The sequence below is a fragment of the Marmota monax genome, unplaced genomic scaffold (genome assembly GCF_021218885.2).
Source record: "Marmota monax isolate L192 unplaced genomic scaffold, Marmota_monax_Labrador192_F-V1.1 WCK01_AAM20220418_F8-fsc00008, whole genome shotgun sequence".
Lineage (NCBI taxonomy): Eukaryota > Metazoa > Chordata > Mammalia > Rodentia > Sciuridae > Marmota > Marmota monax.
Genome location: NW_026694432.1, coordinates 4,342,254 through 4,354,792, shown reverse-complemented (window position 1 = coordinate 4,354,792; position 12,539 = coordinate 4,342,254). Strand labels below are relative to the sequence as shown.

The following is a 12,539-nucleotide window of genomic DNA, read 5'->3' as shown; positions in this document are numbered from 1 at the left end:
ATTGTGGAAGAGAAGGGTATTGAACTATTGAGTCCTTGAGACTTGGAATCATTTTGATTTTTTTTTTCCCCCCAGTACTGAGAATTGAACTGAGTGGGATCTTCACCACCAAGCTACCTCCCAAGCCCTTTTTAATTTTTTGCTTTTAAGGCAGGTTCCATTAAGTTGCTGAGGCTGGCCTCGAACTTCTGCCTCAGTCTCCTGAGTCACTGGGATTATAGTTGTGTGACACTATACCTGGCTCATCTTAATTTTTTCTATTCTTTTTTTTTTTAGTTGTAGATGGACACAATAACTTTATTTTGTTTATTTAATTTTATGTGGTGCTGAGGATCAAATCTAGTGCTTCACACATGCTAGGCAATCGTTGTAATAACCCCAGCCCATTTTTTTTCCATTCTTTATTGTTCTCTTTCTTCATCACTCTGTCCTGTTTTAAGAGCTGTCTGCAGAGTACAAGAGACCATATTTCCTCTTGCCACACTGCAGTCCTTATTCATTTACCTTTTTGTCCGCTTTTGTCAAATTATCAGATACTTAAGGAAGCCAAAGTCCTAAAAAATGGTCATCTTGTTCCAGGAGACAGTTTTTCCTTTTAGACCCTGGAAAGGGAAGGGTTGATATCCCATGCTTTCATGTTCCCAATGTGCACAGTGGCTTCCTTCTAGCTGACACTTCTCTAGTATACTTGGTTCTTTTTTTGTTAAAAAAAAAAAAAAAAAAAAAAAAAAGAATCCTGATCCTCAGTCAGAAGCCATGGAATCAATCAAAAGCTTGGCTCAGGTATGGATGGGCTGTCCCTTTGTGCCTCATTCAGATCCATTTACTTTACTCACACAGAGCCAGCCAGGTTAAAGATGCTGGGGAAACACATAAAATACATGGATGATACTTAATAGGAGTCATATTTCAAAGAGATAGAAGTGGTAATATTTAATCTAGGTAAATTTTTTGCTTTTAGAAAAGAAGAATCAAACTGGGCATTGTAGTGCCTGCCTATAACCCCAGCAATTTGGGAGGCTGAAGCAGGAGGAACTGCAATCTAGCAAGGCTCTAAGCAACTTAGCAAGGTCCTGTCTCAAGGGGCTAGGGCTGTAGCTGAGTGGCAGAGTGCTTGCCTAGCATGTGTGAGGCACTGGTTTGATCCTCAGCACCATATAAAAAATAAATTAATAAACAAAGATTGTATGTTCATCTACAACTTAAAATATTAAAAAAAAAAAAAGACCCTGTCTCAAAATAAAAAATTAAAAAGGACTGGGAATATAGCTCAGTGGTAAAGTGCCCTTAGGTTCAATTCCCAGTGCCTCCAAAAGAGAAAATATAGGTAAAGTTCTTAAAGACAGTGCCTGGCACATTAAAAGTTTCACTAAATAGTAGCGTCAATGTGTATATAGTTCCATAGGAACACAAAGATGGGAGAAACCAGTAGTCTTGGGTCATTGAAGAAGGCTTTGCATAGGAGTTGACATTTGAGGAATGTGTCTTTTGGGGAAAGCTCTAGGCAGAGAAGTGGCATTGACAAAGATCTAGGGAAATACAGCAAGGGTGTGCTGAGGAGGCAAGTCTTCCTGGACTATGACAAGTTGTGGAGATTGTCAAAGAATTTAGCTGGAGCCTAATTAATAATTAGGGCTTTGAATGTTGAACTAATGAGCCTAAAGATCTTGGACTTGACCCTATAATTGGGAATCAGTGGAGGATGTACATTCAATTGCATTGTCAAAGGATGACCAGAGGTGTTTGTGCATTTTTTCACTAGTCATTGAGTTATGTGTGATTTGCTTAGCATGGAGTGGGAGCTGAACATAGAAAAGGCACAGACCCCGGGCTGGGGATGTGGCTCAAGTGGTAGCGCGCTCGCCTGGCGTGCGTGCGGCCCGGGTTCGATCCTCAGCACCACATGCAAACAAAGATGTTGTGTCCGCCAAATACTAAAAAATAAATATTAAAAAATTCTCTCTCTCTACCTCTATCTCTCGCACTCTCTCTTTAAAAAAAAAAAAAGAAAGAAAAGGCACAGACCTGATCTTGCCCATATGTTTCTTGGAGAAGAAGGGAAGGTAGTCGGTTTCTTTATCATTTTCTAGAAGTGGCTCTTTAGATATACTAGCTATGTAGATTCTGGTAGAAGTCAATGAGGCACAAAGGGACAGCCCATCCATACTTGAGCCTGTATTTATTTCTGTTGGGCAAGTATGCATTTCTTTGGAGTTGTGGCTTAGTGATAGAGCACTTGCCTGGCATGTGTGAGGCCCTGGATCTGATGCTCAGTGCTGCACATAAAGGAATGAATGAATGAATGAGTAAATAAATCCTCAGTGCTACACATAAATAAATAAATAGGGGCTGGGGTTGTGGTTCAGCAGTAGAGTGCTTGCCTAGCGCATGTGAGGCTCTGGGTTCGATCCTCAGCATCACATAAAAATAAACAAATAAAATAAAGGTATTGTGGACTGGGAATATAGCTCAGTGGCAGAGCGCTTGCCTAGCATGCGTGAGGCACTGGGTTCCATCCTCAGCACCACATAAAAATAAACAAATAAAATAAAGGCATTCTATCCATCTACAGCTACCCCCCCAAAAAAAATTAAAAATAAATAAAGGTATTGTCCAACTACAACTAAAAAATAAATATTTAAATAAATAAATAAAATAAAATAAAAGATCCATTGACAACTGAAAAAAAAAAAAGGCCTAAAATAGAAGTTAAGTGTGTGTGTGGCTAGGGTACAGGGAGAATGAGAGCTAGGGAAGAGATGTGAAGGGAGGCTCTTTAGATATACTAGCTATGTAGATTCTGGTAGAAGGAGTCTAGTCAAGTTCCTTTAGCACTGATGGTCCAGTCAAGGCCAGGAGGCTAATACAGAAGATATTTGGCTCAGAAGATTCTGAGTTTGTTGGACTGTTAGGGAATGAGGAATTCCAGAAAGCAAGGATCTATAATGTGGCCACATGATCTCTAAAGTGGGTAGGTGAGCTGCCAAGACTGGAGATTGGGTAGGGAAAGGGTTGGGAGGGAACAGAGGGAATCCTTGTTTTATGGGTGTAGCACTGGTCTGGAAACTAAAGGTCTCTCTCTTGAGTTTGATATTTTTCCCCAAGCAAGTGGTTGAACCAACTCTTGCGCTATTCTCTGCCTAGTTCCCAAGGTCTCAGGACCTGTCATGTTTGTGACTCCTATTTTCCTGTTTACATAAGACTTTTATACCATTTAGGGATGCAACATTATATACCCTGAGTGAAAATTCTCTTTCAGGGACACAGACTCAAGAACTCTGAAAATCAGACTTACCAGGCTCTGAATAGCTTGAACACCAGTCGACGGGTGCTCATCTCTGGGACCCCCATCCAGAATGATCTGCTTGAATATTTCAGCTTGGTACATTTTGTTAATTCGGGCATCCTGGGTAAGAATCCAGCCTTGTGTCATAATGGAGAGGAGCTTTTTCTTGTCCTGGGAGTGTAACTCAAATTAAGGAGAGAATGCTAGTTAGTTAGACTAGGGAATCTTAGAGGAAGTCAGGAAGCAGCAAAGCCACTGGGAGGTCTTGGCTCTGCTAGACAACCCAGCAAGACCCACTTTGGCCATTTCTTTCTCTGTAAAAGCAGCAGGGATGATATATAGGGCATTTTTGCTCCTCACACCCTACCTTCCTTATAATTAGACCTTTGACCTCAGCAAACTACTCTGTCTTGAATAGTTTCTTCTTTTTTTAAAAATCATTTTTAAATGTATAGTTCAGTGTTATTAAGTAAATTTGCATTGTTTTACAACATTCATCACTGTTCTTCTTTAGAATTTGTTCATTTTACAAAACTGACATTCTAGCCTTTAAATAATAACTCTTCAATCATTCCTTCCCCCCAGTCCCTGGCCAATATTATTTGGGCAATTCTTGCATATAGATATTTGTGGAAAGGTTACTGCGTCTCCATCTTGCCAGTCCTCTGGAGAGGCCCTTTATGTGGAGAATTGCTGAGTAGCAAGATTGCCATAATGTGAACATATTTGTGTAACCATTACCTGATCAGTTACTACCATACCAGCCCCCTTATTCTAGTCATTATCTTCTTTCACCTAGAAGTAAATACTTTCTGACACTATGGATTAGATTTGCTCCCCTCCCCCGCCCCCATACTGGGGATTGAATCCAGGGCATTTTACCAGTGAGCTAAATCCCCAGCCCCCTGCCCCATTTTTTGTGGGGGTGGGGAGATGTACTGGGGATTAAACTAAGGGCCACTGAGCCACATCCCCAGCCCTATTTTCTATTTTTTTTTTTTAGATACAGGGTCTCACTGAATTGCTTAGCGCCTCATTTTTGCTGAGGCTGGCTTTGAACTCACAATCCTCCTGCCTCAGTCTCTGAGCCACTGGGATTTTAGGTGTGCGCCATGGTGCCCAGTGGTTTCTAGGTTTTTATTCTTTTAAATAGTGATGCTGTGGACATTCTTGTACATGTCTGTACTTCAGCCTGGTATTTATTTCTGTTGGGCAAGTATGTATTTCTTTGTCCTAAGAGTGGAATCACTAGGTTGTATATTCTGCTCATCTATATACTCCAGTTTTCCTGATTGTAACAGTTGTATATGAAAATTCCATTGTGTCTACATCAGGGGTCAATAAACTTTGTCTTCATTGACTAGATAGAATTTTAGATTCATAAGTCATCTTTCTCTGTCATAGGTACTTAACTCTTTTGTTGTAGTATAGAAGCATCTATAAATAATATGTAAATGAATGGTCATGACTATATTTAATGAAACTTTATAGAAATAGATGGTCAATGGCTAGCTGTGGTTATAGTTTGCTAATCTTTTTTTTTTTTTTTTAATATTGTTTAGTTGTCAATGGATCTTTATTTATTTATATGTGGTGCTGAGACTCAAACCCAGTGCCTCACACATACTAGGCAAGTGCTCTACCACTGTGCCACAACCCCAGCCCACCAGTTTGCCAATCTTATATCACCAATATTACCAATATTTATTACTTTAAAATTTTAGTTACTCTGATGGGTCCTAGCTCATTGCATTTGTCTAATCAAGAAAGTCACTTCTTTCAATATGTTCATTGATCATTTAGAGACCATTCTCTCTTTTTTTTAAAAAAACATTACTGAGCCTTGAACCTCAGACGTACTCTACCAATGAGCTACAATTCTGCCTCTTTTAAAAATTTAGTATTTTGAGGCAGTATCTCATTAAGTTGCCAAGGTTGGCCTTGAATTTAGGATCCTCCTGCCTTAGCCTCCTTAGTCACTGGGATTATAGGCCTGTATCACTGCCCCTGAGATCATCCCTGTTTTGTGAAGTAAACACTTTTTATAAAAAAAAGTTTTGTGACTTTTTTTTTAATGTTTTTTTTTTTTTTTTTTTAGTTGTTGATGGACCTCTATTTTATTTATTTATATGTGGTGTGCTGATAATTGAACCCAATGCCTCACACATGCTAGGCAAATGCTCTACTACTGAGCCACAACCCTAACCCATGGCTGATTCCCCCCCCCCCCCTATTTTTAAACATTTTGTTTATTTGATCATCAGTTGATAGACATTTGTGTTGTTTCTACCTTTCCACCTTTTGGCTGTTGTAAACAATGCTACTATAGACATTCATTTACAAATTTCTACTTGGATATATTTTCACTTCTTTAAGTGTTTACCTAGGAGTGAAATTGCTATATCCCAAGATTTACTCTGTTTTAATGAAGATGTCTATTATTAGATTGAGGAAGTTAGCTTCTATTCCTAGTTTGTTGAATATTTTTTATGAAAAGGTGTTGGAAGATGTTTTATTATTTTACCTTACATTAAAGTCTATAATTTATCTTAAATTAGTTTATTAATTTTTTTTAGTCATCAATAGACTTTATTGATTTATATGTGGTGCTGAGAATCGAACCCACATATGCTAGGCAAGTGCTCTATCACTGAGCCACAACCCAGCCCCTTAAATTAGTTTTTATATGTAATATAATGTGAGAATTAAGATTAATCTTTTTCCATAAGGATATTTAGTTAGCCCAGCACCATTGAAAAGACTGTTCTTTATGCATTGCATTACAGTACTACCTTCTTCATAAATCAGATGTCCATCTGTGTTAATCTATTTGTGAACTTTATTTTGTTACATTAGTCTGCTTCTGTTAGTATTTTTCTGCTTTAATTACTATTGCTTAATATGTCTGGATTAATGTGAGTTTTAATGTATGTTTTCCAGCTATATTGGGGATTGAACCCAGGGCTACTTTTACTTCTAATTATATCCCCATACCTTTTTGTGTTCAATTTTGAGAAAGAATCTCACTGAGTTGTGCAGGCTGGCCTTAAACTTGTAATCTTCTAGCCTCATCCTCCCAAGAAGTTGGGATTATAGGTGTGCTCCCACACCTGGCCCAGCATAATTTTTTTTGGATTTCTCTACATACAAAATCATGTCATCTGCAAATAATAATTTATGTCTTTTATCCTAATTCTTTGGCTTTTCATTTCCGTTTTATGCATTAATTACAGCTTTTATTCTTTCTTTTTTTTTAATGCGGTGCTAAGAATTAAACCCAGTACCCAACACATATTTGGCAAGTGTTTTACCACTGAGCCACAACCCCAGCCCTTCACATGTACAATGCTGGATAGAAGTACTGTTAGAAAATCTCATTCCTGATCTAGGGGGAAAAAGAAAGCCTGTCTGCTAGCCTGTGTCTTTCCTCTTTCTCTTCCTTGCTCCCTCCATCCTCTCCCTCCCTTCCTTGCTGCCTTCTGATTAAGGACTTTTTTTCCCTATTATTAATTTCCTAGGAGTTTTTTGTTTTGTTTTGTTTTGTTTTTTTAATCACAAATGAGTGTTGAATTCTATAAATTTTTTGAGGTGAAATTCAAATAATAAAAAATTAGCCATGGTGAATTGTATAGTTCAGTGGCATTTAGTACATTCACATCGTTGTGCCACCACCACCCTTATCTAGTTCCATAAATTTTCATCACCAAAAGGGAAATTTTAAACTCATTAAACAGTTCCTATTTGCCCTCCTCCAAATCTTGGCAACCACCAATCTGCTTTCTGTTTCTGAATTTGCCTTTCTGTGTATTTCATGTAAATGTATTCATATGTGACCTTTTGTGTTTGGCTTCTTTTCTATTAAATATTTTTAGGTGTAGATGGACACAATACCTTTATTTTATCTATCTATCTATCTATCTATCTATCTATCTATCTATCTATCTATTTGTGGTGCTAAAGATCGAACCTAGTGCTTTACTTGTGCTAGGCAAATGCTCTACCACTGAGCTACAGCCCCAGCCTTGTGTTTGGCTTATTTCTATTAGCATAATGTTTTCAAGTTTCCTCCATTTCGTAGCATATATCAGTACTTCATTAAGTCTATATGCTACTTCATTCTACTGAAAACAACATTTAGTTATGCTTTTAAAGAGAGTTGGGCCTAATCTTTTAATTGGACAAAGCTTAGTCTATTTATACTTACTTTAATTAATTATATATTTGGGCTTTACTATTTCACTGTTTGGCCTTTCAAATCTTTACTGCTTTGGGATCTCTTATTCATTAAATAGAAATTGCCTATATTTTGTTCAGCTTTGGCTGGTCTGTGATAATGTGGTTTGTTGCTGCTGGCAGTGGGAAAATCATTTTATCACATGTACTTTTTAAAAAATATTTTTAGTTGTCAATGGATATTTATTTATTTATTTATTTATTTATATGTGGTGCTAAGAATCAAACCCAGTACCCCACACATATTCGGCAAGCGCTTTACCACTGAGCCACAACCCCAGCCCTTCACATGTACTTTAATTTTCTCTTTTCTCATGTGTTAGGGACTGCCCATGAATTCAAGAAACATTTTGAGATGCCAATTTTGAAGAGTCGAGATGCAGCTGCAAGTGAAGCAGACAAGCAGCTAGGGGAGGAGCGACTGAGAGAGCTTATCAGCATTGTGAATAGGTAACAACCCCAAGCGAGGTCATCCGAATTGCTTCTCATGCCATCTGAGGCCAACCCTTTTGGGGACCTGGTCTGATTAGAGCCCTCAAAGGCTGTGATTCTAGGGAAGGGGTGGGATCTGTGCCATGACTATGACTACTGAATAAATGATGGAGTTTTGCAGTTCAAGTTTCTATTTTCTCTTTAGCCCAGAATCTATAGTATCTATAGTCTGGTTTTAGTCTGTTTACTAATCCACTGATGAAAATCTTCTCTGATGTAGCTGGACTTCCTGAACGAAATATCCCCTGGTATATTATTAGTATATCAGAAGCTTTCTCTTCCCAGGCTCCGTAGTTGTTCTTTGATATTTAGGAGTAGATCTGAAGGTTACCTATTCCTCAAAGGCAGCTCCCAAGCTAAGAGGTCGTCTTATTCCATGTGTCCACATTCTGTGCAGGCAGGTGCATTCTGGCTCCTCTGTTGTAGGTATGCACAATTGATGGGGTTAAATAGTCTTTCTGCTTTTCCTAATGCCCTGGTTACATCTGCTTACTAATTTTAGATAGTAGGGAGGAGAATCAGAGTGTTCTTAGGTGCCTCCCTATCCTCCATGGTCTACCCTGAGCTATCATAAGCTTGGCAGACATGTAGGCAAATTCGGACAGAAACCCCCCTAAAGACTTGGTTTGAAGTTTGCTTTCCCTGAGAGAGCCCTAGGCTCAATGGAAGACCTCAGCCTTTTCTTGAGAGAAGCCAACCTGTTAATGGGAAGAGAGAGTTGTTACTGTAAGGTTGGCTATTTGGAAGGTCTCTGTTCCCATGACTGAGACCCTGATAGAGATATCTTTACCAAAGGGCCGATGGGTCCTTGGCATTGTATACTACTTTAAAAGAGTCAGTCTTGGGGCTGGGGATGTGGCTCAAGCGGTAGCGTGCTCACCTGGCATGCGTGTGGCCCGGGTTCGATCCTCAGCACCACATACAAACAAAGATGTTGTGTCCGCCGAGAACTAAAAAATAAATATTAAAAAATTTTCTCTCTCTCTCTCTCTCTCTCTCTCTCTCTCTCTCTCACTCTTTAAAAAAAAGAAAAAAAAAAAAAGAGTCAGTCTTGGTCCTCTGGATGGTAGCTTTTATTCCAGCATGGTTGTTTTTACAAGCCTTTTGTCTTTTTTTACTGTTTTTACTAGGTGCCTGATACGGAGGACCTCTGATATCCTTTCTAAATATCTGCCTGTAAAGATTGAGCAAGTGGTTTGTTGCAGGTACTGAAATCAACTGAAGGTTGTAGCGTGAGTGAAAATGAAAGTTTAGCTTCTGAAGCAGGGCTGGGTCTGAAGATATCCTTAGGGGACAGAAATGTAGAATCAAACCCTGAGGCACTTCACCACTGAGCTACATTCTCAGCCCTTTTTATGTTTTATTTTAAGACAGATTGTTGCTTAGTGCCTTGCTAAGTTGCTGAGACTGGCCTTGAACTTGAGATCCTCCTGTCTCAGTCTCCCAAGCCTCTGATTATAGGAGTGTATCAATGCTCCTGGCTGGTCCACTTTTTTGCTACTGACCCAGTTGCCTTTTTATTTAGGCTGACACCCCTTCAGACTGAGTTATACAAGAGGTTTCTGAGACAGGCCAAGCCAGCAGAAGAGTTGCGTGGGGGCAAGATGAGTGTGTCTTCCCTTTCTTCTATCACCACTCTGAAGAAGCTTTGTAATCGTGAGTTGAGCCCTTGCCCTGATCTTCTGTATAGTGAGCAATGGAGAGAGGCTCCCATAGATAGTCCAGTAACTTTTCTGTAAAATTGTCTAGAGACCCCATAGCAGCCTATAGCACTTGTGATTCCAAACCTCCCCAAGGCATGAACCCTCATTGTGGACTCTAATAAGCTAGACCCATTGCTTTGGAAAATATAGCTTATTCTGTGCCCAGCTAATGCTTGATTCTTGTTGTACAAGACTGTGTGAGCACTTGCACACACATGTTCATATAAAATGTTAGGCATTCGGAAAAATGATAAAGCTCCATGTCTTAGAGAGCTCTGGTATAGCTCCCTTCTTGTTGGGAGAACACACTAGGGAGCGAAATTATTCATCCATGGTCCCAGATTTTACTGGCTGCACCCTGTTGGAACTGGGAGGTGGAGACTGAGTGAGTGCTGCTGAAAAAGGCCTCCTAGGTTGGGCATTTAAAGGGCATTCTAGTGAGCTCTTAAGTAGAAACTTCAGAAAGCAAAGTAGCTGTATTGTGGTGTGGAGTTTTTTTTTTGTTGGTTTTTCAGATCCAGCTCTCATATATGATAAGTGTGTGGAAGAGGAGGATGGTTTTGAGGGTGCCTTGGACATCTTCCCCCCTGGTTATAGCTCCAAGGCTCTAGAGCCACAGCTGTCAGGTAAGCTTTTCTGCCAGTATATGTACCTTTCCAGGAAGAGCAGTGGAAGGAGAGTGGGAAATTATCTTTGCTGGAGCCATCCTGTCTCAAGGCAGGATAAAGAATATGGGCTGGGAATGTAGCTCAGTGGTAGAGTGCTTGCCTAGCATGCACAAGTCCCTGGGTTTGATCCCTAGCACCATAAAAAATTAAAAAAAAAAAAAAAAAGCAAGAATCTTGGTCCATTGGGATGGCCAGTGGGGGGACTGATGGTTGCTGTTTATTCCAGGTAAGATGCTGGTCCTCGATTATATTCTGGCAGTGACACGAAGCCGCAGCAGTGACAAAGTAGTGCTGGTATCCAATTATACCCAGACATTGGATCTCTTTGAGAAGCTCTGTCGGGTTCGAAGGTAAGGAGGATCCTAAACAGGCTGGCAAGGGATGTGCTTCCTCACCACCTTCTAGAAAAATTAGGTATTCTGATTGGTGGGTATGGTTCAAGATGTTGGTACATGAAGGACTTCCATGAATATATCTCTTTTCTTATTGTTGTAATGGCTCTAGCTCCATGTCTAAGCAGAATCCCCCCACTGGTCCTTCAGGTATTCCCACAGGTCAGAGTCCTGACCCTTAGCTCCCTGCCCTTCTCTTTGGGAATACCAAAAAGCTATGACATGAGCAGCCTCACGCATGGTTTGGTGGACCCTTCAAGGGCCATGGCTCCAAAGGGGGCCCTCCTTTCCTCTTGGTTTTGATCTTTGGATCTCTCTTCAGGTACTTGTATGTCCGCCTGGATGGCACAATGTCCATTAAGAAGCGAGCCAAGGTTGTGGAGCGCTTCAACTGTCCATCGGTAAATGCATAGCCCCTGCCCCCACACCACCAGTGCAGTAACATCAGAATTAACACTTGATAGAGAAGATGTAAATGGGCTCTTTTTTCTTTTTTGGTACTGGGTATTGAACCCAAGATTGCTAAATCACCGAGCCATATCTCCAGCCTTTTTTTAAAATTTTGCAACAGGGTATCTCTAAATTGCTGAGGCTGTCTTTGGATTTGTGATCCTCCTGCCTCAGACTCCTGAGTTGCTGGAACTACAGGTGTGTGCCACCATGCCTGACTACATCAAGTTTTTATGTTTTGGGTTTTGTTTGGGGGCGGGATATGGGGGTGAGGGTTAGGCTTGTTGGTCATTTCTGCGCTGGAAACTGGTTTTGTAGACTGGGAAATTGGCTAGTTGGCAGGCAAAGTATGGGTTATCACAACTGAGTATGAGTAGAAGTAGCATGAGAGTGGCTGGGATGAGGAGGATCCCAGTTTAGGCTATAAGAGATTCTTGCTCCCCTGCTTTCTTTTTTTCCAGAGCCCTGATTTTGTCTTCATGCTGAGCAGCAAAGCTGGAGGCTGTGGCCTCAATCTCATTGGGGCTAACCGGCTGATCATGTTTGACCCTGACTGGAATCCAGCCAATGATGAACAAGCCATGGCCAGGGTCTGGCGTGATGGTCAAAAGAAGACCTGCTATATTTATCGCCTGCTGTCTGTAAGAATGGTGATGGTGGTCACTGTGGGGGTGGATCATGGAACAAAATCTTCAAAACCCATTTTAAATTGTTTCTTATTGTCCCTCTTTGAAATAGACACTTCTATCAGTGCTATTCTATAGGCCTAGCCTTGAGCCCTGTATTCCTGTTCTCCTTTCCCCTCTCTCTATCCAACCCCCCCCCCCCCACCCCCTCGCCTTTTTTTTTTCTTTTGGTGTTGGGGATTGAACCCAGGGGTGCTTTACTACTGAGCCACATCCCTAACCCTTTTTTAAACTTTTTTGAGACAGGATCTAAGTTGCTTAGGGTCTTGCTAAGTTGCTCAGAGTGTCTTCAAACTTGTGATCCTCCTGCCTCAGCCTCCCTAGTCATGAGGATTACAGATGTGTGCCACCATACCTGGCTTCTAAGTGGTTCTTATTACGCTTTTTGGATGCTTGTTCAGAACATCCTTTGTGCAGGGCATCTATTTTCTTTCATAGCCAATTCCTATTGTGTTGTTTGCCTTCTAAGTCTTCTCATTCCCTCATGTCCCTTGGGTTAAGAAGCTGTTATGGCATTTTCAGTTACCACCTTGAGTCTGTCCCATAGTTCCTCTTTTGCAGCTCATGTTGTCTGATTTGACAAAGGGTAGTCTTTTCTTCCTTGCTACAGTCATCTAACCTTTGCTATG

General features: G+C 40.5%; 1 protein-coding gene across 1 annotated transcript in view; it reads left to right on the top strand.

Moving 5' to 3' along the window:
- The window catches only part of Rad54l (RAD54 like), a 33,310-nt gene that overhangs the window by 15,916 nt on the left and 4,855 nt on the right, over positions 1-12,539 (top strand). Inside the window, exons 9-16 of the mRNA XM_046468429.2 lie at positions 3,260-3,410; positions 7,843-7,969; positions 9,142-9,216; positions 9,537-9,667; positions 10,230-10,340; positions 10,609-10,732; positions 11,097-11,175; positions 11,686-11,865. Coding sequence (XP_046324385.1) covers positions 3,260-3,410; positions 7,843-7,969; positions 9,142-9,216; positions 9,537-9,667; positions 10,230-10,340; positions 10,609-10,732; positions 11,097-11,175; positions 11,686-11,865 — 978 coding nt within the window. The remainder of the gene's footprint in view (positions 1-3,259; positions 3,411-7,842; positions 7,970-9,141; positions 9,217-9,536; positions 9,668-10,229; positions 10,341-10,608; positions 10,733-11,096; positions 11,176-11,685; positions 11,866-12,539) is intronic.